Source organism: Parus major, chromosome 7 (genome assembly GCF_001522545.3).
Source record: "Parus major isolate Abel chromosome 7, Parus_major1.1, whole genome shotgun sequence".
Lineage (NCBI taxonomy): Eukaryota > Metazoa > Chordata > Aves > Passeriformes > Paridae > Parus > Parus major.
The window spans coordinates 23,188,268-23,213,717 of record NC_031776.1 but is presented as its reverse complement, the minus strand read 5'-3'; the positions used below and the strand labels follow the sequence as shown (position 1 = coordinate 23,213,717).

The following is a 25,450-nucleotide window of genomic DNA, read 5'->3' as shown; positions in this document are numbered from 1 at the left end:
CTCTTGAGGATAAATGATGTGGATGGTTGAGAGGGTCAGGAGTGGGATAAAGGTGAATAAAAGAGTGCTGGGATGGGCAGTGAAAGACCAGGCTGAAGACTTTGATGAATGGGGCTTTTGCTAGTGAAACCTGCCATTGGACAGCTGAGACATGTGTGTGTTAATTGATCTCAGGGTGAGGGGGGACCTCCGTCCTGCTTTGAGGAACCACCGAGGCTCATTCTGTATCCACAGAGAAGTGTCCCATGGGGAGGGAAGTGTTAACCCCCCATAAAGCAGCTGGCAAGCCCTCAGTAGTCACGAGCCTGGAAAATGGATGTAGGCAGGCACAGGTGCAGGGAAGAGCTCCAGTGCCACAGGGAGGACTTGGCTGCTCTGATGAGTTACAGGAGGAAAACAAAGACAGGGAGGGGAAAGAGCACTGTGAGTGAGAAAATAGTACTGGCGTGAGGATGTCATACCATAACTCAGCCCTAATAATATCCTGTCTAGAAAATATGCATCTTCTGCTGGCTGGAGCATTGTCTTTCTAGGATGACATCTCCAGGTGATACCTTAAGGGCAGGGCAGATACTTTTCTGCTCCCAAGGAAGCTGCTGTGATGTGGCTGATGGCAAGTCTCATGTCCAGTGGTTCAGGAGGCCCTTGCACTAATCCCAGGGAGGATTTTTTTCCTTGAAAGAAGGATTTTCTAAAATGTTTTAGTTCTTATGAGCCCAGCTGGTTTTGTCAACACACAGGACATAGTGCTGACCCTACCATGCTAATGCTCCTTCAGCTTGGCAGAAGGCAGGTTTTGTCATGGTAGAGTGATTGTTAAAGATCAGTGTAACCAAATGATGATCAAGACCAAATTCAAAATAAAATTGTGCTCAAAAGAGTTTGAGGTTTCATTCACAGTACAGTTGGGTTGAGGCTAGAGCAGTATTCCTGTTTCACAAAAAGTTTTACTGTGCTGAATTTTCAAAGGGAAAGGAGAGATGGTTTTGCTTGTTGTTTTTAATACTGTTTTTCAGGTGTGGGTCCCTGGTCTGCCTGTTTTTTAAATTGATTTTATTTTAAATTGTAGCAAACCAAGTGGCATGACATTATCTGACCTAAAGTGAGTTTCCATCTATTTATTTATTTACTGAGATTTTATTGCTCAGCATTTCAGAGTAGCAGAAGTGTCCTGTGTGTTTCTTTTCTTTAGGCTCTAGAGTTTACTCTGCACCCAAGCTAAATTACTCAAGCTTTGGGGGGAGCTGAAAAGAGGAAATCTGTACTTTGTGACCTGAAACTTTAAATGAAAGGGGATTTGGGAAATGGAGCAAGTGATCAGAAAGTGAGTATTTGCAATGGGTAAGCGGGGGAAGGCTTTAAAACAAAACCCTTATACAATGGCAATGACTAGATAATGTGGTAAAGTTGGGAACAGAGATAGAGAATTGGTTGCTCAAGAGGAGGTATCAGGTATATTGTCTGAGGCCAACAGCCCAGACAGGAACAGGGAAAAGGATAGCTGGCAGCTCTGATACTTTAATTGCAAATGAAACAAAAACTGGTAGGGGAGAAACTGAGAAGTGTCACATGCCTTTAAGGCCTCCAAAAGGCTCTTCCCCAGTTTACAGTGGGCCTTTCTAGACTGATTTATTCCTGTGACTCAGTGAGGGTTAGATTTTTAAGCATTTGTTTCTTTCCACTTCCAAGCTCCCCCAGCATGGCCATGCTGCCTTTGGGGCAAAGGAGCAAGATGCACTTCAGACTATTTATGGCTCGTTCTACAGTTTCATTCTGGGAACATCGCGGGGAGGCTGATGGCTGTTTTGATGCCAAATATTCATCAGCCTTCTGCCATTTTCCAAGTTAATTTGTCTGGATGACTTCTCAAATTTTCCACCAGCTGATGCTCTATTAAGAGTTTAATTGTCTCTGGGGCTGTTTCATGGGTTCATGGGCTGTATGGGTGCTTCTCCATTTTCTGTCCAATTTAAGAATTCAGGCTTGTCAATTGTGGCAACTGATGGAGGCCACTTTCTGTAAGGAATCATCATCTGGAAACCTCCATCCCAGCTCCTCTGCAGTAGGCGTAATCAGAGCACTGCCCTTTTCTTTGGTGGAGGTTCTTGGTTTAGGGATCGTTCCACACGGTCATTTCTTAGGGCATCTATCTCTGATGCTTCCAGGTTACTCTTTCACAACTTCACAGCCAGAAGGACAGTGTCTAATTCTTCAGCCTGCTTCCTTTTCTAGTTCAGACCACAGATTTTTGCTGTGTGAACAGCTGTTTTGACTAGAACACTACAAACATTTGGTCTTGACTTTAAAATCACTCATAACATTATACACTATCACAACCCTTTTGTAAACTATACCAGTGGCTAATTATTTTGATTGTCCGTGTTTGCCTAATCCAGTAGTTTTCATCTCAGTAAAAGCTGCATATTTATAAGAGTTGTTAATTCCTTTTGGTCTTCCGAGACTTAACCATAGGTGTAGTCAGATTTTCCCTGTTGCCCTTTTCCTGTCTAGTATCATATCTGACCAATCTGTCCTACTTTCTTCTGTGGTGCTCCATTATCTATTTTAAGAACAAACTTGTGTGGAATTATCTCCACAGGTTTTATTCACTTTTGCTTTTCATTATTGATAAGCAGTTTCCGTTCTCCTCTTACACCTCCTTAATAATATTTATGTTGCCCTGTCAATTTACATAGTATTCTACAGACCTCAAAAGAGGCAAAGTCCTATCCCACTGATTTCTTGTCTTTCCATGCATCTCCAATCTGTTGTGAGGGCACTGGGAGCTGAGATGATAGAGCTTTGCAGGGAAGAACTCACGTACTACAGAGGCTTGGGTGTATTTTGTTCCTTTTTGCTCCTTTGGAGCTCACTGGGAATGGAAGACCTTCCAAATTCCCTTTCAAAGAGGGGATGGTAAAGCAGCTGGTGATATTTACACATGGAGAGCATGTGGAAGTGCCCTGAAACTGGACATGCCCATTCTACCTCCTCTGGTCCTGTACCAAATCCTGTCTTTGAATGCAAAATTTGCATTACCCCTCCTGTGAGGTGTTAAATGCTACCAGTAACTTTTCTCTGCTGACTAAAAAACCCTTCCCTCCAGCAGCACCTGTTTGCTGCTCCTCCAGGCACACTTTCTAAGTGATGCAGGAGGGAGTAGTAGTGAAATGAGTTGTTAACTCAGCTCTTGCAGTGCTAGGGATATCTCTGGTCTGGAGGAACTTGATGATGAAGAGATTTGTGGCTGTGTAGAGATCAGCCAAATGAAGCTGGTAGAAATGAGATCAGCCCAAGGCTTTTCTTACCCTGGTATTCTTCCTGCTGGTATTCAGTAGGAAGACTCAAATGTAAATATGATGATTGCAAGCACATGTGGCTGTGGCTGTCCATCTTAAGACCTGTTCAGTGAAAACCGGATTTATCTGTTTGCCAAGAGCAACATGCTTTTCCCTTTAACCCTCAGGAAGCCTTTCAGCTTTAGTCTGGCTGACACCATCATGGTTTATTTAGCAAGGCAAAGCATGGTGAGGCTGAGGGAGTGGTGTGAGAGGCCACAGCTGGGCTTTGTGAGAGACAGGAATGGGGCAGGGGAGAAAACAATTAGGAAATTGCAAGTGTTCTGGTGTAGAACACTTTTAGAGCAGGGACTTGTAATGTTCAGTGGTAAATAGCTGGTTAATCAATGCCAGATTGTCTCTTGGAAGTAGTCTTAATTACTTTAGCCTGTGCCAGACACTGATATCCTTGAAACCTGAAAAATCCCATTAGAAGGTGCTTTCATTGGTCCTCAGCCAACATGTTTCACTGTGTGACAAGAGCAAGTGCGGATGGGCTGGGGCCATCGGGGCAGCACTGGGGGTGGCACTGGAGGGCTCTCTGTGTCAGGGAACCCTGTGCAGCTCGTCAGGAGCTTGCAGTGAGTTTCTTGCTCCAGGGTGGTGTCCCAGCTCTCCACATATGCAGCAGTAAGAACTGCTGCTGCTGTTTTCCATGTGCTTTGGCTTTGTTCCTGTGCCCCTATCTCATGCCAAAGCCTTCTGTAGTTGCGAAAAGGCTGGGCATTTTTATTTCTTTTTAAAGAAGAGGTGTCCTGGCTCCCAGCCCTTCACCAGGGCTGTGGTTGATTTTGGAGGCATGCATGGCACACAGCAGGTGCACTTAGCATTCTGAAGGTCACCCCTTGGCTAAGGGGTCTTCAAAACCTGCCTCAACGGGGTATAAAGGCCAGCACTGTGATGTTTAGGTCTTTCTGCTTACTTGTTCCTGTGGGCTGAGGGAAAGCTGTGAAGCAGGAACAAGAAGATCACTATTTTTCAGTTTCATTTGGCATTCCATGAAAAGATCAAGCAGGGCACAGAACTGAACTATGTAAGTTCAGTAAGAACTGTAAGAAGCTGGAAATTGCCTTGATATATAAATGGCATCTAAAAGGAAGTATAGAAAATCACAGATGTATGGCTGGCTAAGAAATGTGATGATCCATGTGCAGCCTCTGGCTTGGAAAGTCCCTATGTCATTGGTTTCCAGAAGCAGAGAAGATGATCAGTCTGATATCAGCTGCTGGTCCCAGAGGAGAGCAGCTCATTCCCTGCCTGCTCCCAGTTTCCCTGGGAAGCAAAGCTCCATCTGCTGTCCCCTCTCTGTCTTGGTCAAAGCAGGAGTGTCAGTGTGGGTTGTACAGCGGTACCTAAGTTCTCTGCCTTCCCTAACTTTGGAAGATGGGGGTGTCCTTTTGAAAATAACTCAAACTGGTGTTCCCACAGGTAGAGTCCAGCTGGGTTCAACTTAAAGCCTGAAGAGGGATTTTTTCATAGGAAAGATGTCTCTGCTTTGTGCATATGAACTGTGCTGGAGGAAGAGAGGAGGGCAGGGAGAGATTTAGAGACTGTAATTTGCTCACTGCTTTCCTTCCAAGGAATCCAGGAGTTTGTCTTCTTAAAGACAGGTCTGTTTTCCTCTCTAGTGAAACAAGATTGCCTGAGTAATTGTCACACACACAGGAACATCCATTACCAGTTTGGGATAGGAAGTGCAGAGTTTAATTACATTTTGACTCTCTCACTTCACTATTCAGATATTTCTTTTCTTTGGTTTGAAGTCTTGTTCAACTGGGACAGGAAGGACCAGGGGAGCTCATTTGGCTGCTGCTAGTATGCCTTGCTTTTTGGTCGCTTCAAGGGTGCCTTTTGTGTTTAGACATTGAAGAAAAGATACCAGGCAGCAGCAACAAAGGATGGTTGGACTCAGCCCTGCAGCATGAAATCAAACTGGAGCACAGCACTGGGAGAGCTGACAGTGCTGTGAATATCTTATTCTCATAGGAGAGGGTCAGGCAAGACATTGATGGCTGCTTCCATTGGAAGTGTCGAAAGCCACAGACTTCCCAAGGTGTGACACTGGTTGAAGAGGATTCTCTTGTACTTGGCAGGCAGGAGGACAAGGAGCTGTGGTCAGGGCAGGACACTTGGGAGATGGCTGGTGGGGGTGGGGCACGTACCTGGTGAGCATGAAAAGCAAGTGGTGGTGTAACTGAGGAGCTTCCCTCTGGGTGCCTGAAACAGATTGTGGGGATTGCTGCATCACAGACATGACAAGTGGTGGTGTGATGAAACATCACTTCAGCCATGTACCCTGAAGCTGCAGTAGTAGTCCTGATTTCAGCAAGTCATCCTGCTTTTAGCAGGTACAGAGCTCCTGGGCTGCTTGTGTGGATTGCAGTCTGTGTTAGTGTTAAGCAGTGTAATGTATTTGTGTGTATTTGGTGCTCAGTGACAGGTGGCCAGCTGAGTGGTCTCTGAGTGAAAGAAATACTGTCTGGGATAGTGCCCATCCCATCTCATGGCCTGAAAGCTGTGGAAGGATGCTGGGACACGGGCCCCTGTGAGGATGCCACAGGCCAGCAACGGTGTCCAAACTCCTTGCCCCAGGAGGCACCAATCCTGTTCTCCCAGTGGCTGCAAAGTACTTGGGGTGGTCTAGTGGGAAAACAGCCAACTTTACAATCAGTGCTTCTCTACATTCCCAGCTACTGTGTGCCTGGCTTCTGGTTTCACAGGGAAACAGGCATACAGGAGCGGGCAAAGAGCATTTCAGGTAACCTCTCCTCAGTCTGGGGGCATGAAGGACCCTTGTACTTCCTGGAAGGGATTCAAGCACTGTGTGCATCAAGTGCAGGCTTCCTGAGCTGGGCTTTTCTGTTGTTCAGACCACCTGGAAGGATGTGCCAGAGGAGTCTCAGTGTGATTGTTTGTGAGTGACAGCTGGCACCAGTACAGCCTGCACTGGGTGGTTGGAGGGGGACATGGGGGCTGTGTTTTGATTCTGCTTTTCCTGTTTGTTGTAACTTGGCAGAGGCAAAGTTTCAGAGACAGCAGGGGCAGCAAGATCCTTTTTCTTTTCTTTCTTCCTGACATGTACTACCACCACCTTCTGCCACTAATTCTGTTTTGTTTTTTTTTTTCTGGAGAAACAGAGTGGGAAGGGAGGGTTGGTGGGTTGAAGTCTGCAGTTTTGAAGCACATAAACCCCATGCTAAATATTCTGGTTTATTGTCTAGAGAGGAGACTTTCCTGAAAGCAGCTCCAGAGATTGTGAGCAGCTGTCACAGTGGCTTTTATTCCTGCTTCAGGTGGAATTTCAGTGAAAGAAAAATTCAAAAAGGAAGAATAAAAAAAGAAGCAAATGTCAGCCACACAAAGCCCTCTCCCCAAGGCCTGTTTAGAAAATGGAGATAAAGCAGCAATAAAGTCAAGTGCTCAATTAAGCCAGATGTATGTGGTTTAAAACACTAACAGATGTGGCAACAGTGGCTCTAATGAAATGGGGCTTTATGGACCAAGTGTGGTGGTGGTTGGTGCTGGTACCTGTTGCTTCCTGATGGGGAATAGTGCAGCAGTGCTTTTGTTCTGGGGTTTGATAAAAAGGGGTATGTATCTGCTGGGGGCTGCTGTTCCCCGCTGTCGCTTTGGCTCCTGCTCCCTTGCCTCTGGGATGGCTGTGGTTACAGTGCTTTCCAGCTGTGGTAGTCTGTCTGAGAGCAGTGTGAGTTACAGCACTCCAGGGCAATCTACCTCTGACAGCCTCCCACCTAAGGGCTCCTGGGATGGTTTAGTGCCCCCCTTGATGAGCTCCTTCTTCAGACCCTGTGCCTGGGGACTTACATGCCCTTAAATGACTGCTGAATTTTGCTCTGAAAATTTGGGGGCTCCAAAATTCCATAGATAAAGACCAGGTAAAACCTGTTGCCTGCTGTACAACATGAGCAGAGTACAGTGTGAGCCGTACTTGCTGCTGAGCAGCTGTCTGGGCTGTGGCTGGGGAGGCTGACCCACGCCAGGTGTACACCATGTTCTGGGTTGGTTTGGAGGAAGACATAAACATCTGTATGCCATAAGCCAGTTTATGGTGTTTGGCATTTTGGAGTGAATTCAGTGGGAGCACCAGTCCTCCTTGAAGCCAGGGGATTCCCTGCACTTCCTTGCAGAAGCTCAGTGTTTCAGTATTTGAGTTGCTTACAAAGGCAGGGGTGGTTTTCTCTAGTTTGGGGGCCATCTCACACATTGTATCATCAGATCCCCTTTTTCAAGTGCTCTTTCCCACATGCTTGGATCTCTTCCAAGACTTTAACTAGTATCCAGATTATCTGGCCAAGAAAGGGGTGCTGTGTAGATCAGGTGTAAAGCAAACACACCAGGGTGCTTGGTGCTGAGCATGCTGCCTGGCTGTACACAAAATGCTTTCTGGAGCTGTTTGAATGGAAAGCTGACTGATGTGCACCCCAGCTTCCATTCCAGTGGTAAAGCTGGGTTATCACGTTTGTCTCCATCACTGTGTTCTGTGGTGGTCTGTTTCTAAAGCTTTGCAGTGCCTCCATTCTCCTTGGGAATGCAGCCACTGATATTCCCGTCTTTTCTTCTTTCCTCTACCACAGTTTTATGACTCTGTCTTCCTGCGTTTGCTCAGCAGGAGTCTGCAAACTCCTGAGGTTTGAATTCGGGCAACTTCATGGGTGGCCCAAAATAGAGAGTAATTTTCAAACAGAATGAGATACAGCCCTTTTTTCTATAAAGGCAAGAGACCAAAGCAACAACATCAGAGTGAAGCAGCAGGCTGCCTGGCACTGCTTCCCTTGCACCTGTGGGGAGGAAAATTCCCCTTCTAAAGGCCAAGTGGCATGGATATGGCCATGCTGTAGGCTCTGGAGGTTGGAAGTCACTGAGGGACCGTAAAAGGTACCTTGCATTACTTGGGTGTGTGTGGCCCTTGTATGCCACAAACAGGTATTACAGATCAAATCACTGCCTTCTGGTAGAGTGTCCATGAGTTCGAATGTTTCATTGTGTTCCTGCATGTGTCAGTCAGCAGTGCGATGAATCTGCAAAGGCTTAATTTTGTCTAAGCTCCAGGATATTTCAGTAGCAGTATTGTATCAGTGAAGACTTTATCCTTAGAGAGTGGCAGTTGCCTTGTTTCAGTAAATGCACATACTAAGATAAATAGTAAATGTGCATAACAAATACATGTGCAAGACCTGGTTCAGTCCCTTCTCATGGAGTACTTTAACGCAAGGGTTCATTCAGCTCTGCCTCTAGCTGTGAGAAGGATGAAACAAGGGTTAAAGAAATTGAGCAAAGTGACTGCAAAACTGAGTGAAATACTGCCCCAAGAACAGATCACCAAAGTGTTTTGACATAACCTGAAACAATTGTGGTGTTGCTTAGCTTGGATGTCAAATGAGAAAAAAACACAATTCGGGAACAGCTCAATTTGTGGCTTAAATGTGGGATGTGTCGACTAAGTAACAGCCCTCATGAGGAGGGAAGATAATGACTGTGAGTGCTGGAGGCAGCCGGGACATGCTTGAGGGCAGAAAAGGCTCAACTAAATTGCTGTAGATACTCCCTCTTTGTACCTACGGTTCAGTGCTCTGGTTTTATTTGGAGGCACCTGTGCTTTGTGCCTGGGGAATGCAAGCTTCTGGGGGAAAAAGCATACAGTGTTGGCTTTAAGGGCTGGTGCATGGCTCAGGGGCTGCATGAGGACAGTGAGTCCAGCAGACCTTAAGGTGACGCTGATGGTATTGGCTGTTGGGCTCTGGCAGAGTTTCTGACAAGGTAGGAAGAAATTACTGTAATAAGTGTGTTTTGAAAAAGGCAGACTGAGGAAATGTGCAATGAGATTTGGATGGGTGGTGAGGGGAGTCCTGGCCTGAGCTGCCGTCTGGAAAATTGACTTTGGAAAAGTGAGATGTTATTTAAAAATCAGTAATATAAATGACTGAAGTTAATTCCATTTGTATGCATAATAACTGGAGAAGCCAATGTGGCTGAGAAGGGAACAGAGCAATACCAGAGATAGTTGAGAGATGGCTCTTACAGGCAGGATGAAGCAACTTTTTGCATTTTAAGTGTATTTTGCTTCATTTGTGGGTTGTTTTTTGTTTGACTGTTTTTTTTTTATTGCTAGTTTTGAGGCTTTTTCACCTTTCTTGAGGGTACAAGGTCAGACTTCTGGCTGTGCTGCATATAGCCTTCCTAGATGGTGCAGTACTCTGCTGCAGGCTCTTCTGGTCATGCCATGTCCAGAGCCACTTCCCCAGCAGCCATTGATCTTGATAGGGGTTATGAACAGGCACCAACTGCTTACTCACAAATCAGTGAATTGCGGTTGGGCTTCCAGAGCCAGAGGACATCTTTTTGGTGAGCTTTTGTCTGTCCTTGAGGAGCTGGAACAGGCAGAGGGCACTGTCAGAGACTTTCTCCCTTAGCTTCTTATATGATAGAACCCACAAAATTTCCCTCAGCCACCTCTCCTTGAAGCAAGATGTCTTGTATTTGGCTAAAGCACCCTGTCCAGGAGACATGGACAGATGTGAGTGCTTCCTCTAGTAGTCCATCTCTTGTTTGTGCAGGTTCAAACTAATCTTTGGCAGTCTGTCTCCAGCAAGCATGGTGTTTGCTTGTTGTGGCCTGCACTGATGAAGGTAATAATTTAAAAATAGGAGAATAGTCTGAAAAGGTCCTGTATACTACAGTTTTTCCCAAAATGTGTGAGGGAGGCAGAAACATTTAGTGTGATTTTGAAGAGTTTCTTGTTTTTGTATATTGTGCGTCCATCAGATTATAAGTTCTTCATCAGTCCTTCCTGGCAGGCTGCAGAGTGTCATACCTGGGAATTGGCCTTGTTGAGATTCACAGCTTCTGTGATTCTGACAGCATCTGGCTCTCCTGCAGGAAAGTGAGGTGCAGCAGTCTAATGCCAAAGATAATCTAGATAGTAATGAACATGCAGGCACCCTCGTGGAGGCTGCAGTAAGGAAAACTCTCCTGTGCTTGTGCTCCAGTACCCTGGACTATGGGATGCAAAAGCCCTGGCAGATTTGGACTCGGGGTTAGAGATGGGCCCATGTTTCCAGTGTGGAAATACAGGTAATTCAAACACAGCAATTAAACCTATAGGAAATTTATAAGGATGTTTTGTGGTTCATTTTTATTCTGGAAATTCATAGGAACCAAAGAAGGCACTGATCTTATACTAGAAGTTGGTTCAGGCTTTTTGGGATGCCCGAAGACCACACAGATGCATGTGAGTGAGCAGGGAAGGAGAGCAGAGACTTGGCTTGGTAGGATTAATGGCTTGTTTCATTCAGGCAGAAGCCCCTAATGACTAAGCAGTAACTGCTCTGGGGATTTTACAGACAGGGTCAATGTCAAATCGGGAAGCTGCAGTGCAATTAATTTAAGCTGGGAAGTGTTTTCAAGTTAATTCATTTGGTTCTGCTGGGAAGGTTGGAGCTTTGCAGAGGGCTAATTGTCGAACTGTGTTGAAAAGGCTGAGATACGGTTCACTGACAAGGGGGAATGCTTTTATGGTGGCAGGAGCTCAGAGAGCCTCACTCAGCAAAACCTTCCAAATGCGTTGAAGGTCTTTCCCCTGAGCATGCTGCCTTCACACATGTGGAGGTTAAGTACATGCACAAAAACGCTGTCATCAGCCATGAGATGAGACCTTCTGGCTCCTCAGCCTCAGCTTTTAGGTAAGTCCAGAGTGTCTCTGCTGTAGGTGTGCACTGGGATGCACAGCAGCTCCACGCCTGGGAGAAGTGGTGAAAGAAAAGCACACTGTAAGTGGAAGCTTGGTAAATGAAGGGACTTAAAGTATTCTGCATTTTTGAGGGTCCTGAACAGCATTCTTACTTACCATTCTTGGCACACAGTGAACAGCTGGTGCGGTAGAGAGCAGGATGTCGCAAACAATACATTCAGGCTCACTGCTGGCAGGAGGAGGGCTGAAGCAGACCTTCCCCAGCGGTGCTTTGTGCTTTGCTGGGTCTGCACAGAGTGGACTGGTAATGTGCTACACGGCCCTTCAGTCAAATAATTTGGAAAGAAAGCTAACAAAACAAACCCTGCTATTTTGTCTCTCTTCAGCCTGGTTGCACATTTCCATGAAATGGTGGAAACTTACTATTTTTGCGAATTGTGTTCCTGTTTGAGATGCAGTTGGCATTTGCTGACGTGTTTGTAGATATATTGGGAGGTGGAGGGGGAGGAGAGCTAATAGGGAGACAGGCAGTCATACAAACATACGCACATGCAGAAACACATAGAAGCAGGCTGTGTAATTGCTCAAGTCCTGTATCCTTGGGAAACTAGTCTACAAACATGGTTTAAAAAAAGTAAAAAAAAGACTGTTTGAAGTAAAGCCCGGGGGGAAGGATATCTCAGTCCATTTTCTATCCTCATCTGACATCAGCTTCATGTCAGTATTGCTTCTCCCTCAGTGCTGGAGGGCTTTGTGTGCAGAGGTGCACAGGTGTGCTATAGGGCACTGTGCAGTGGTAAGAGGTGGATGGAGGAGGGAAGGTTGAGCTCTCCAACCAGTAGGAATTGCCAGAGAAAAGAGAGCAAAGCAGGCTGCTTTGCTGTGCTGCCCAGAGTCAGTGTCCCTGGCACTTTGGAGGCGCATAAAGCATTTCCTGTAGGATGCCTGAGTCAAAGGAAAGCACTGGGTGCCCCTTGGATCACCCCTCGATGCCAGCTGCTCAGGGTAGGGAGGGGAGCTTGCTAAGCAACCCCTGACCAGAACATGCTGTTCCCTCCCCAGTCCTGCCTTCCCTGCTAGTAGAGATGGGCTGAAAAGATCTCATCGCAAAAAAAAAAAAAGGATGTTTGCAGAGCCCTAGGGCTTTTGGCCCCTGGAGATCTGAGAGTGCTTTGTGGACAGCTTATCACAGAGGTAAAGCAAGCTCTTGGAGACCAATGCAAGAATTTTCTGGCTGTGGTGTGCAATTCCTCACTGATACTGAGCAATTGGTGTGATGAAATAACCCTGGGAATGCCAGCAGGCAGAGTCCTGCAGAGCTTTCCAGCAGCTGGAGAGATGCTCTGAAGTGATGGGTATCCCTTGACAGCCAGTGTTTTTGAGAGATTGGGATGAGTGGTCTTCAGGCCAGTCCTCCCAAAAGCTGGGTGGCATGGATACCTCTGGACTTGTAAGTCCTTTGCAACCAAATCAACAGCTTAAACATGGCATGTTTCCCATGCAGAACTGGATGAGGCTAAGAAGAACAGGCTGAGGAGAGGGGATAGGAAGCAGTATGGGGGTGTCCCTGTACTTGAATCCGGAGGGGTCATGCACAGCTTTTCCCTCTTTAGGTCTGTCAGTGGCTGTTAAACCCAGTCTAGATGAAATAGCTTTGGTTTCTGACCTGCCGATGTCCAGGAGGAGAGCAGAGGAAGAATTGCTCTGTGATGGTCTTCTCTTCTGCCCCTCCCCTGAGCATCTATGGTTACCCTCTGTGAGAGATGCTGTTGCAGGGCAGGTGATGCTTCTCTAATGTGTGTCTGTCTCCCATTGCCCCCTCTCCTACACAGTCCATTGCTTATGCACTCTCTGTGGCATTTCCAGATGTGATTTTATGCAAAGTGAAGAGTGAAACTTGAGTGGGTGCTTTGGTTTCATCTGCCTCTGGACAGCTGCATCCAGGCTGGCTTGATGATGCTTGGGGTCAGACCTTGTACCAGTGCTCCCACATTTTCTCTCTGCTGCCAGCTGAGTGTTGATAGATGCTGTGCCACAGCTCGGTGCTTTACAGGTTGGCATCACTGATCAGCAAACCCTGGGTTCTTCTTGGGGTAGGGTGTGGGCCAAAGGTCCTGGGCTTAGGGGTGGGCTTTGTTCTTGGCAGCTCCTGCTGTGAGGCAATTGCAATGCCAGTATAATCCTTGTGGGCAAAGTTTTTCTGAGGTTTCTGAGTTCCAGGCTGTAACACACACAACAGAGCTGTTGCACCTTTGCCCAGGGCTCTTCTAGAAGTACTTTGCAGACTGATGAGGCAGAGGTCACTGGGGCTGTAGCTGGGGTTTGTCTGCTCCTTCCCTACCTTCCTACAAGTAATTCTTCCACTGGAGCTGTTGTGCATATGAAAGGTCAGGCTTAAAGGCTCTCTCTGTCTGCTCTCAGGCTGCACAGGACAAGCACTGACTTCCTGACAGCCTGGGACAGGCAGCTTTGCTCCTTAAAATAAAGTAGCAAGCAATAAGGCATTTAAATTACCCTGAAATGGTAGAACTTGCAGACACAAAAAGCTAAAAGAGTTGGAGGCAAAAAAGCCCTCAAAACTAGATAAGATGGATGACGCTGCTCAAGGTAAGAAAAATCTTCATGGATGCTGCATTCCTGCAACTCCAAGTATGCTCACTCCTGTACATGGTGCAGTGCCAGGTCAGGTCTTAGGCTTCTGGATTTGCCTGTATATTCCCTGCACGGCTTTGGGCAGCATTCTCAAATATTTCTGTGCCTTTTTTTTGTTTTATTTAATCACATGTAATTCAGGATGAACGTCTTTTTGTCTTCAGGGTAATTAATGAACTGCACAGCCCTTAGACATCTTCAGAAGGAAAATGCTGGCCAGTGGAGGCTGTGATTGCTGTGGGAGGGAGATATAAGCCCTATCCAGCCAGGACACAGCCAGAACCCCCAGTTAGTGGGGTTTCAGGCAGGGTGTCGAATGCCACTTGGGTGAAACTTTCTGTGGGTCTGGGACCTTAATCAGCATTTAAACACTGTACAAACACCCCGGGCAGATAAGCAAATGCACGTGAAACCCTCTGGGCAAGCTGTTGATGAAGGAAAGCAAGTGCAGAGAGAGCAGGAGCAGCACTGGTGAGGGTGGCTGCAGTCCTTGGCATGGTGTGTACTCTCCGTGATAGAGCCTGGCCCTCCTGTGCTAAGTGAGTGCTACTGGCTCCATCTCATTCTGCGGCCCAGATACGCTTCAGGGCTCTTCAAAGGGATAAAAATATATTTTTAACCTGAGGCAGCTGCCTTTTTTTGTGTGGTACATTTTTTCTCGTAGCTCTGGAAGTGACAAGTTGTTTTTCAGCCCCTTTGTTTCTCAGCTGTCTCGGCAGAGGTGCCTAGAGGTCTCAAACCAGATTCCCAAAAGCTTTAGCCCTGGAAATTGGTAGTCACTTTTGAAAATGTTGGCAAGACAGTGCAGGTTCCTACAAATGTTAACTGATGGCCATTTGAACAGGCTTTTTTCTCAGCCAAGTCCTCGCCCCATTGAAACTAATGTGAATTTTCTTTGAAAAAGGCCATAAAGAAATTGTTTTCTTGGCAAATAGAGAGGTGTTTCATGGACTCTGCATCAGCATTTAGGAGAACTTCAGCTATCTGCTTAGTTGAATAGCCACACTTGTCCCACCCTGCACAAAGCTCTCTACCTTTTGATCCAAAATAACACAGGAGATGTTTTCCACATGCCATAAAAAAAAAGCTATAAAACAATTGTTTTGGAGTTTAGCACCACTCCCTTACAGATATATTTAGTGTGAATTGAAACTGGTCAGCAAAAAGGCGTTGGCCAGGATGACAGACAGATTAGGGCTCTGTGTCTTGAGGCTATTACATACCTGCCCATCCCATGCTAGTAGGGGTGGTAGGTGGCTTCATAAGTTCATGGTTTGTAATAAATAAACATGACTTGCCACTTTTGGGGCAGCATTATAAAGCATTATCTGGATGTAAGAGGGGTTTTGGTTTGTGGCATGCTCTGTGCTGTCCTGACCTCGAGTCTTTTATCTCTCTACTCTTCTTGTTGCTCCCCAGCCCTTTTGCTCTTTCAAATGTAGTCCATCACACCTGGTGCTCAGCCTTCTCCTGTGCATGCAGCTTGTCCTGAAAGAAATGCTGATGCTCTGCACTTGGGGCCAACATCTTCTGTCTCATCTCCCTTCCCCTGTGATGATGCCACCCCTGGAAGCTCCAAGTCAGGATAGCTTCTTCTAAGAGCAGCACCAGATTTGGGAGAGGGAAAAGCTGTGATGGGGCTCTGCCATCAGCCCCAGGTGGGCCAGTCCAGCTTGGCAGCAGGGTCAAAGGCATGGCTCACTATAGCTGACTTGGCCTTAGAGAGGAGAGCTTACAGTCAATAGCAGCTAGACCTTCCTGGCCACTGATCCAGTCTTGCTCCTGTGATGGTGCCTGGGGAGCCAAGACCAATCTCTCCTGGGTGTGTTCATGCACATTGGCTTGCACACTCCACTCCCATCGGTGGTTTTCTTTGGGCTGATATTTGTTAGCATTGGAAAGTGAGAAAAATGAGCAAAAATATTATCAGAAGCAGGTTTTGTGAATGAATCAGCCGACAAGAGGCTTACCAGCTTGCCTGCATTTACTAGCACAGTGCTTATTTGGGCAGATGTCTATATATTTTAGTTGGAGGCAGGAAGGAGTGAAAATGGATGGGGAAAGACATCACTTCCAGTTTGCTGCTTTTCTGTTAGTTTGTACCATCTTTTTCTGAATGAAGCAGGGGACTGTGGTGTGTCTGAGAAGCTGCCCTGCTGCTGCCCTTGTTCTGCTGTTGTTGACAACTTGGGGGGCACCAAGGAGAGGAGCACAAAGGAGGTCAGAAGGCTAAAACTCTCCTAAGCAGCTTGTTGGGGATCAGGGCCTGGCCAGCCTTGCCTGTCTCTTCAACGGTGCTTTTTTATTTGATCTTCTCTAAAGGCAGCCTCATGGCCTTCTCTCCTCTCACTATGTGTTTTTAATTAATGGGGAGACTGGCGTATAAACAGAATATTCCTGCTCAAAATACTGCTTGTCTGACTCCTAGGATGATGGCCAGATGGCAATCACCAGACAGCAGCCTAGACTTTGAGCTCGCCCATCTGGCTATCAAACCTGGTCTCAATTCTCATCTGGAACCAGAACTGAGGAAAGTAATGGACTTTGCCCGATTGGTTTTGCCCCATGTTTACTTTTCATCTGCTACCTAAGCAGCTAAAAACCTGCAGACCAAATGCATTTAGTATTTTTAGAAATTGTGAAGAAGTTCAGAAAGACACTGGACAAATCCACTGAGAGATGGGTCTTTTGGTGGCTTTTGAATCCTGTGGGTCACATGCATTCTTCAGGCATGAAAGTGCTTTTACTGCTGGTCTGCAGCACAGATTAGGAATGGTCCTGCTCTCAAGCAGCTGCTGATGGTCTCATGAATATCTGGCTAGGTAGTGCCTTGATCCAGCCCACCTGGGCCATCTCGGCATCAGGCAGCTGCATGTTTGCTGATTCAGTTCAGACAAAACTCTTCTGGCAGTTTCTCCTTTGTGAGCTTGGGGCTGTAATACCTGAAAAGAGCTTAGAAAGCTGTGGCAGAAATAAAACACTTTCTATTATGATTTTTCACTCTGTTGTGACAGTAGGGCTATGCCCTGAAAAAACATCATCATGCAGATTCTGAAAAAAGGAACTGTTAACATCTGTAAATGCTCTGTATGCTTGGTCCTCAGAAGCAGGAGAGATCCATAAATTAAGCACTGTTAGGTGAGCTAAAGCATTGCTTGTCCTGCATCATGCACATTTTGATATGATTTCTTTACCTCTAGGTAAGTGCCTGAATTCCATAATGTTGGAAAGCTGAAACTGGAGGTGCCAGAGAGAATTGTGATGCTGGGAAGTTGGGTGCTACAGTTCTTCCTTGGCAGTACTGAAAGACACTTCCTGTTTGTCACCACCACCAGAACAGCCTGGTCTGTCCCCTGGTGTGGTACCTATGAAGTTGCTGAAAAGGTCTTATATAGAGAAATATATACAGAGACATATAAAGCCTGACCTGGGTTATTGCACTGAGAGGTGATGTGCATGTGTGGGTTCAATCCTAATTTGGGCTGGAAGGGACCTCTGGAGGTCTTGCTTCAAGTCCCAGCTTAATTCAGGGTCAGCTTCAATATTATATTCAGCTATAGTATTAGATGCGCTTGCTCAGCCAGATCAGAGCAGGCAACAAGGAGTGATCAGCTGTCACCTCCTGGGCATTTGAAGCAAACAGGAAGAATTGAGATCTGTCCTCTTTGCCACTGCAAAGTCCAAAGAGACTGGTGCCTGCAGCATTGTGACCATCATATCCTGCTGTGGCAAGGTTAGCTCTCACAAATTCCTGGTGAATTGGGAAAATGCATGAAGCACAGAGCAGGAGATGGAAAAAGTCCAGAAATCCTCAGATTTCTGCTAACTGATTTTGAAATGGCTGAACTAGCTGGGATCTTGTGGCTTTCAGCAGTGGCAGAGTTGTGACTGTTCCTCTGTCAGCAGAAGTGGCCAAATGCAGAAGTAGGTAGAAGCTAAATGAGTAACAGTGTATGACAAACAATGGGAAAGATGGTATGGCAAGGATGATGATCACTGAAATGGCAGGAACTCCAAAGGATGTTAGGGTGGCCACATGGCCACAGAACAAAGGCGAGGTATTTTTGAAAGTAGGCCTGAGAATTTATTTTAGCACATGAATATTGAGTAAGTATTCCTGGAGATACTCTGAGGGATGATAGATGGACTCAAGGTATTGTTGCTGATCACTGTGGTTTTAAGTGTTGGAGCTGAGGTACACTTGGCATCTCTAATCCAACTGGACTTCTGATGGGAAAATTGCATTCTTGGGAAGTAATTTGGAAGGTCACAGAAAAGCCAGAAAGAACTTCTCCAGCAGCGATTTCCCCTGCTCTCTAAACTGTCTTTTAAGAGTGGTAATAACTCCAGAATGAAAGGATCTTTTCTCACCTTCCAGATGAAAGGGCTAATGCAATTTAACATTTTTGCATGCAAAGATTTTATGGCTTGGTAACCAGCCACGTCTGAAAATGATCTAGGGCTGGATGAACACGTGAGGCAGCGCCTGACTGAGCTGGACGCTTTCCTTGTCTGCCCCGTCTCCTGCAGATAATGGTGATGACCGGTCTGAGAGCATTCTTGCTGAGAACCACGTGGATGGCACCATGGGGATCCTGAGTGGAGCTGGAGGGAGGAAGCCCATGAAGACGGGCATGAAGGAGCTGGCAGTGATGAGGGAGAAGGTGAACGAGCAGCAGCGGCAGATGGGCAAAGTCAGCAAGGCCCATCACAACCACGAGGACTCCAAAAAGTCACGGCTGTCGACAGGCAGGGTGAGAGGGCAGGGCTGTGGGGAGCTAAGGGGGGAAGCTGTGTGCTCATTGGGAAATGCTGAATGCAAAGCCTAAGTGTCATCTGCAATTACTGTCTTAAAAACAAACAACAAAATCAGTTGAAAGAAAAAAGTGGGGAGAAGCAAAAGAGGAAAAGCAAACATTTTTGGCCTGATGCTGAGGCTGGACACACCATTTGATGAACTTTTGGTATGCTGGTCAGGAGGCATTATTTTCATTGCAGCTTCACCTCCTGAAGAGGGGCTTCTGCTGACTCAGCACCCACCTCTGCAGGGGTGAAGGCATGCCCTTTGCCCATGGACTGGCTTTCTCACACCCTTTTTCACTAAGCAGCTGTGGCCCAAGGGGATTTGAGGGGCCAGAAGCAGGGCTGTCTGCCTGCTGCAGGGCAGCCCCAGTCCAGGTTAAAGGAGGCCACAAGTCCCGAGGATGACCTGTGTGATTGTCCTGTAGCAGGGAGAATGATCTAACACCTCCCAGTCTCCTTGCCTATCCCTGTCTGTTATCCAGTTCTTGGCCGTGGCTTCCCTCTAGTGGGAAGCTTGATCAAGGCAACTAGATGCGATAGGAATGGGGATGGAGATGGAAACCCACCCCAAAGGGTCCGCAATATACATCCCTGTAAACATACAGAGTTATTATTATCTGGGAAGCACAGGGACAGAAAGGAGCTCTAAATGAGTCCTCATGCCTTCCAAGAACTAGGCAAAACAGAAGTTCGAAAGAAAATGCAGGCACCATCAACTCTGAGAGCTCACACACTGCTGCTGCTCCTTTGCAAAAAAACCCCAAAACCTCACCCACTGCAAAAGCAGAGAGGTGTGGACTTAGTTTGGCTCACATCAGGCATATTTCAACCATACTGCCTTGGCTGGAAGCCCTGTCTGGGAACTGCTGTGGAGAAAGGATACCTCCAGAGGCTGGTTTTTGGGTACTTTCATTCCCAGGTTTCCTCTCCACTCCCATGGAATTTCACGTGATTTTGAGTTGCACTTCTGGGCCAAAACTGCATCTGAGGTGTGTGCTCTGGGCTATGGTTATGGAAACCCTCCTGGTCTGTCTGGACTAGCCCTGCTTCATGTCACTCGTCACCACCAGTGGGAGCCATGGTGGCCTCTCTGAGGTTTCTCCTCTGTATCCAGGACTTGGGACCTGGTATTATGTTGGCTCTTGGCCATGTACATGGGAGACATCCATGTCTGTGCGTGACTCTGATTTTGGGTACCTGGAGGTGAAATCTGCAACAGGACCCAGTGGTGAACCTGTGTCTTTAGGGATGCACATGTGTTCATCCCTACTGGTGTTCCCATTGTCCACAGTGTTGATGCTGAATGGTACCATTGTCCTGATATTTATTTATTTATTTATTTATCTGCTTTCTGTGCTGTTTTCAGACCCCTTGTCAGCAGGAGCTGGATCAGGTCCTGGAACGCATATCTACCATGCGGTTGCCAGATGAGCGAGGGCCCTTGGAGCATCTCTACTCCCTTCACATCCCCAACTGCGACAAACATGGCTTGTACAATCTCAAACAGGTGAGTGGGGAGAGTGGGAGCTCTGGGGCTGTCTGTGCTTCCAGAAGCAGCCCTTCGCTCACTGTCTGTCCCCACCATGTACAGACACAGAACTTGCATAGTTCAAGGCTGGGCTGATACCATGTGAGGTAAAGAGCAAATGTTGCATGTGGCATGGACAGGTTTAGTTACACCCAGGTGCATCTGCAGCCACAGGTTTGCACAAGTGGAGATGTAATCCACATCCACACATGGTTGTGGGACAGTCCAGAGATGGAGAATCAATTTAGTTCTTCCCCACAAGAGCTACTTATCTGCCCAGGTCTATTTTCTTGAACTTTGAGCCAGGCCTTGTCATGTCTGGGCCCTGCTGCAGACAGAGAGAGAAAAGCAGAGAGGGACTGAATACTGAAACAGCCTTGTAGACAAATGAGAAGGCACTTCTGGGAGTCAGAAAGGTTTCTGCTGCACTTTACTGGTTTTCTCCCACAAGTCAAGGCTGGTCCCACACCTCCAGGAGAGATTCCTTCCAGGCAGGGTGGGGATTGGGGTGCAGCATACTTCTGATTAAGGCATTTATAGGACCCAGAAAAACTCAGAAAACTTGTGTGTCTGAATTCTGGCTTCATCCATGCAAATCCACTAGGTGACAGTGGGTGAGGAGTGGGGAAAAAACTGCCAAGAAAAACAGCAGAACAGCAGCTGGTGCAGGGTTGACTAGAGTCACCTGTGAATAATACCTGGATATGAGGATCCCTTATAACTGAGCCTTTGGAGGGGACCCATGCTATTTACATGGCTAGGCTTTTTATTTAGGGCTACTTCTACCCCTTGATCAGAAGCATTAACTAAAAAAAATAGGATGCTCTGAGAGAATCTCCCTCTGTCTGTTCTTCTGTCTCTGTCCCACTTGGACCCTCACCCATCTACCTCTGAAGAGCCCCATGAGCTGGCTGGATCCCCCAGCATGAGCACACTTGGAAGGGTTGGATGGAGTAGAGCTGGCAAATTGCCTGTAAGATGAGCCATGTCTGGGGAATGAGGCTGGACACTGCAGTGTGCTACAGAAGAAAAAAAACAGTTTCTGCTGCTCCTTGTACCTGGGGAACAAGTCAGCCTGCACTGGCCTGCTTGGAGTAACCTCTGCATGTCCCACTACACCCTGTTCAGAAATGTATCTGCTGGGGCTGAAGGGATGAACATCGGGTTCAAAGTACCTGCAGCACTGAAGGGCAGGAGTAGGACAATAACTATTAGACCAAGAAACTTTTCTCTAACAAGACTGGGAGGAGAGAGTCCAGGTCCAGATGCACCATGGTTCCCACCTCTGTTCTGGGATGAGTGAATCTATTTGGTCTGGCTGTGGGGGCCTTGGTCTGATGTTTGTTTACCATAATCTACCGATGAGAAGAATCTTACATAGCTCCTTTGTCAGTCTGTCTCGTCCCCCTTTGCCAAAGGTTCTTGTCTCATTGGATGCTTTCATCAACAGTTGGCAAAGGGTGATGCATTTCAGGGACACTTAAAATTTGCTTCTTGGTCCCTGGCACAGCCCCTGGGGAAAGAGGTTCAGCCCTCATCCTGTACTGCTGGAGTAACACTGCTGTGAAGCATTTGGCCCTGGGGGATTTCAGTACAGCATCCTATGGATTTTGCCTGAATCTAAACTAGTGCCAGATAACCAGAGAAGCCCCAGCACTGGCAGAGTGCGGGGTGGGGTGGGGTGACCTGGAAGTGGATTGTTTTGTCCTTCTCTTGACTCTGACACCTGTCCCGTTCTTCTCCATGCAGTGCAAGATGTCGGTGAATGGGCAGCGTGGCGAGTGCTGGTGCGTGGACCCCATCCATGGGAAGGTGATCCAGGGTGCACCCACCATCCGCGGGGACCCCGAGTGCCACCTCTTCTACACAGCCCATGAGCAGGAGGACCGGGGAGCACACGCCCTGCGGAGCCAGTAGACAGATGTGATCTTGCTGGCTGGAGGTGGCTCACTGTGGCCCCAGTGCTGGATTTTACATGAGTTTCAGCATGTCTCTTTAAGCTCTGGAAGAGACTGGGTGCTGCCCTCCTTCCTCAGCTGCCTGGTTCCTGGGGAGGGGAGGGATAATGGGAGGGGAAGGCAGTGGGGGTTTTGCAAGGAGAAGGGACTGCTTTCTTAGTCTTTCACCCAACATAAACCAGAAAACTGGTCTTTGCTCCTCACTCTGCAGCCCTGCCCTCCCTGCTGCTTCGCGGCATCTTTCTGCACCCTCCAGCACAGAGTGCCATGTGCTCCCTGACCCTTCCCAGGGGACAAAACCCCTTGCTATGAGTGGGAGAGGGTAAAAACCTGAAAGAGCCCAGCCTTTCCCCCTCTTTTTCTCTCTTCCCCAAGACCAAAGACTGTAAATACTGTCACCTGCCTCTTGTGTCCTGCCAGTCAGTGTCTTGTGCCTCAGCCCAGCCATCAGTCCTGGCATGGGATGTGGTGTGGGAGGGGGGGAAGGAAGAAAGACCCTACATTCCCAGCTGGAACATAACACCACAGTTGGAATGTGTTCCCCAAGGAAGCAGCAGTGAGGGAAAGGGCTAAAGATGAGACAGCTGCCACCTTGCCCCCTAACAACACTCTTGGGTGCTTCCTTTGCTCTTTCTGGGGCACACCACAGGGACCTGGCTTCAACCACTGGTCTGGGAGCATGGGGCCTTTGGGTGATAGCAAAGCTAAATGCTTGTTTTTCCAAGGGATTTGAAGGGCTTTTGCACAGTTTTTCTTAGGAACAGCTTATGCCGAGGGAGCTAAAATGAACTTGCTGAGGCTGGGTGTGAAGGATGCGTGTGTAGATTTAGGATAACAAGCCAGGGGATGTCTCTCTCTCATTCATTTTTTCTTTATTTCTAGATAGGAAAAAACAAAACATCTAAAACCTGCGTTCCCAAGCAGCTGCCCTTGTCCCTCCATTTTTGCTTGGGACTGAAGTGAGCATCTGTTATTCAGCACATAACTTTTTCTTTTTGTAAGTAAATTACAGTATATATCCTGCTTTGTAAAGGCCCTCACACACACACAACACACATACACACACTCTCACTCCTCTGCCCACATACACATTTGTATAGATGAAATCCAAGTGATTCCAGGTGCTCTGAAAGGTTTTGTGCTGGACATACTGAGGAGAGATGTGTCTCTGCTGTTAATTCACCTGTTGATTTCTTTCTGTACAGAACACACTGATGCTGAGAATAAATAACTTCCCCATTGCCTAAGCAAGGAGGTTTTATTATTTTCTTCGTTGTTTTTTTTTTTTTGGTTTTTCTTTTTAATATGGATTGTCCTTATTAGAGCAGTTGCAAAAACCCTCTCCTTGGAGTAAACATCTCGGGCTTTTCTTAAATGGTTTGTTGTTTCTTGTCCCCCTTCTTGGACCCACATTTCAGATCTGAAGTGTGAAGGGCACAGGGGGTGGGCTCTGTAAATTAGGGCCCTCATGCCTTTGCAGGGGTTTGGACATGGCAGTGGGGGAGACAGGGGAAGGACCCCCTTTGGAAAGTTGGGGATGGGCATATGTGGATGTGTATGAATGGGAGCACATGAAAGAAGAAAACACACCATGCAAAACCAAGTAACTGTAAAAATGATGCGACCTGTTATCTGTTAACATCTGAGGGTGTTTGCTTTTTCACATAAAACTTGCACATGCTGGCTCTCATCTGCAGTTTGTACTTTGTTTTGTTTAGGAATAGGGAAGTTTTCTTATGTGTTTGCCTTTTTCCCTTTTAAGAAAGCTGAGCTATGTAAAGATGGAATAAATTAAATAGGATGCCAGAAAACTTGTCCTTCCCCTCCACAGTGCTTGCAGAAAATGTTTATTTGCCTGATTCATCACATGCAGATTTGTCCCTGACCATCCTCTGTCCATGGCTGACAGGCAGTAATGGGAGCTGAGCTTTTCATTGTTACTGGCCCCAGTTATGTGAGCAGGGAGGAACTGGTGTCACTCCTCCTTTGCTTGGCTATATTCCTATCGTACACATGAGTCCTTGTGAATCTGTTGGGAAAGTGCAGGGAGGTACAGGCTCTGTGTGTGACCAGAGTTTGGCTGAGCTGCTCCACTCACAGGGCTGTGGAGGGATGTCCTGCACCTTCTCCCAAGGTGAGAAGTGCTACCAAAGGGAGTGTAACAGCAGAGCTTGGTGTTTGGGCATCACAGAGAGGAAAATAATAAAAATAAAAACAACCCCACACTACATTCAGTTAAAATGGCAGCATTGAAGGAGAGGCTCTTTGTTGGCCCCAACATCCTGCATCCGGCTGCCTGTGGTTTCCCTTTGGACTCCCACAGGGGAGGCAAAACTACTGGGCTTCTTCTCCTGCTTCCTTTTACTCCCTGCCACGAGTTTCAGACTGACACATGTTGAGTGGCTTGCCAGGGGTGAGGAGCACCAGGAAACTGTATGGGGACAGGAGGCAGTGAGTGCATGGGACTGCACGGGAGGGGAAAGAGGACAGGCATAATGGGGTGTGGGATGTAAGCTGAAGAACATGGGAAAGGTAGCAAAATTAATAGCCTGTTCTGTGCCTCTGGGGCAAGCTGGAGGTGGCTCAGGTGATGCCGTGGGGGGGAATGCTGAGTAGCAGGGTGGGGCACAGGGGTGCTCCAAGCCAGGTGCTGCCCAAAGAGGGCTGGAGGTGACAGAGATGCCCAAGCCAGAGCCCAGCAGTGCCTGGGGGCCACACCCTCCTGTTCAAGGGCTGGAGGGGAACAAACACAAGCTGTGACACCTGCCACTAGACCAGGCTGCTCCAAGCCCCATCCTACCTGGCCTTGCATGCTACTATGGCTGGGGTATCCACAACTTCTCTGGGACACCTGTTCCTATGACTCATCATCCTCACAGTGAAGAATTAATTCCTAATATTTTTAGTATAAAAACCTGTGCGATAATGTAATATAAACAATGTTATTTAATACAAAGAAAATCATTATTGTGAAAATGTATGACCGTATCTGTGTGCAGCTGTAGCTACTTATACAGGTGTATACAGCTCCAGCTATCCTTAGGGATGTGATTTATTAGCCCGTAGCTGAAGGCAGCACTGACTTTTTGGGTGGAAAGCCCAATTTCAGGGCCTCTGCGGCCGGAAGCGGCAGCAGCGCGGCCCTGCCCGGCCGGCCGGGCCCTGAGGGTAAGGCGGGCGGGGCATGACGCCCCCTGGTGGCGGCTGCGGCGCCGCGCGGCTCCCGCCTCCCGTGCAGCCCGAGGGCTCGGCCGTGTGGGGTGTCCGGGGGGGACGGCGTGTCCATCGGGGATAGGGTGGCCATCGGGGACAGGGTGGCTGTGCCAGCTACGTGTGCTGCAAAATGGCTGCGAAATGCATTGTTGGCACAGCCCTGGCAACCCCCGGTCCTCAGTATAGGGACAGAGAGAATGATTTCGCCTCCCGCCCTGCTCTGGGCGCATGGGGTGATGCTGGCAGGTGA

General features: G+C 47.5%; 1 protein-coding gene across 1 annotated transcript in view; it reads left to right on the top strand.

Moving 5' to 3' along the window:
* Positions 1–23,677, top strand: part of IGFBP2 (insulin like growth factor binding protein 2) — a 58,678-nt gene extending 35,001 nt beyond the window's left edge. Inside the window, exons 2-4 of the mRNA XM_015635416.2 lie at positions 18,229–18,452; positions 19,868–20,008; positions 21,779–23,677. Coding sequence (XP_015490902.1) covers positions 18,229–18,452; positions 19,868–20,008; positions 21,779–21,946 — 533 coding nt within the window. The 3' untranslated portion in view covers positions 21,947–23,677. The remainder of the gene's footprint in view (positions 1–18,228; positions 18,453–19,867; positions 20,009–21,778) is intronic.
* Positions 23,678–25,450: the final 1,773 nt, after the last annotated feature.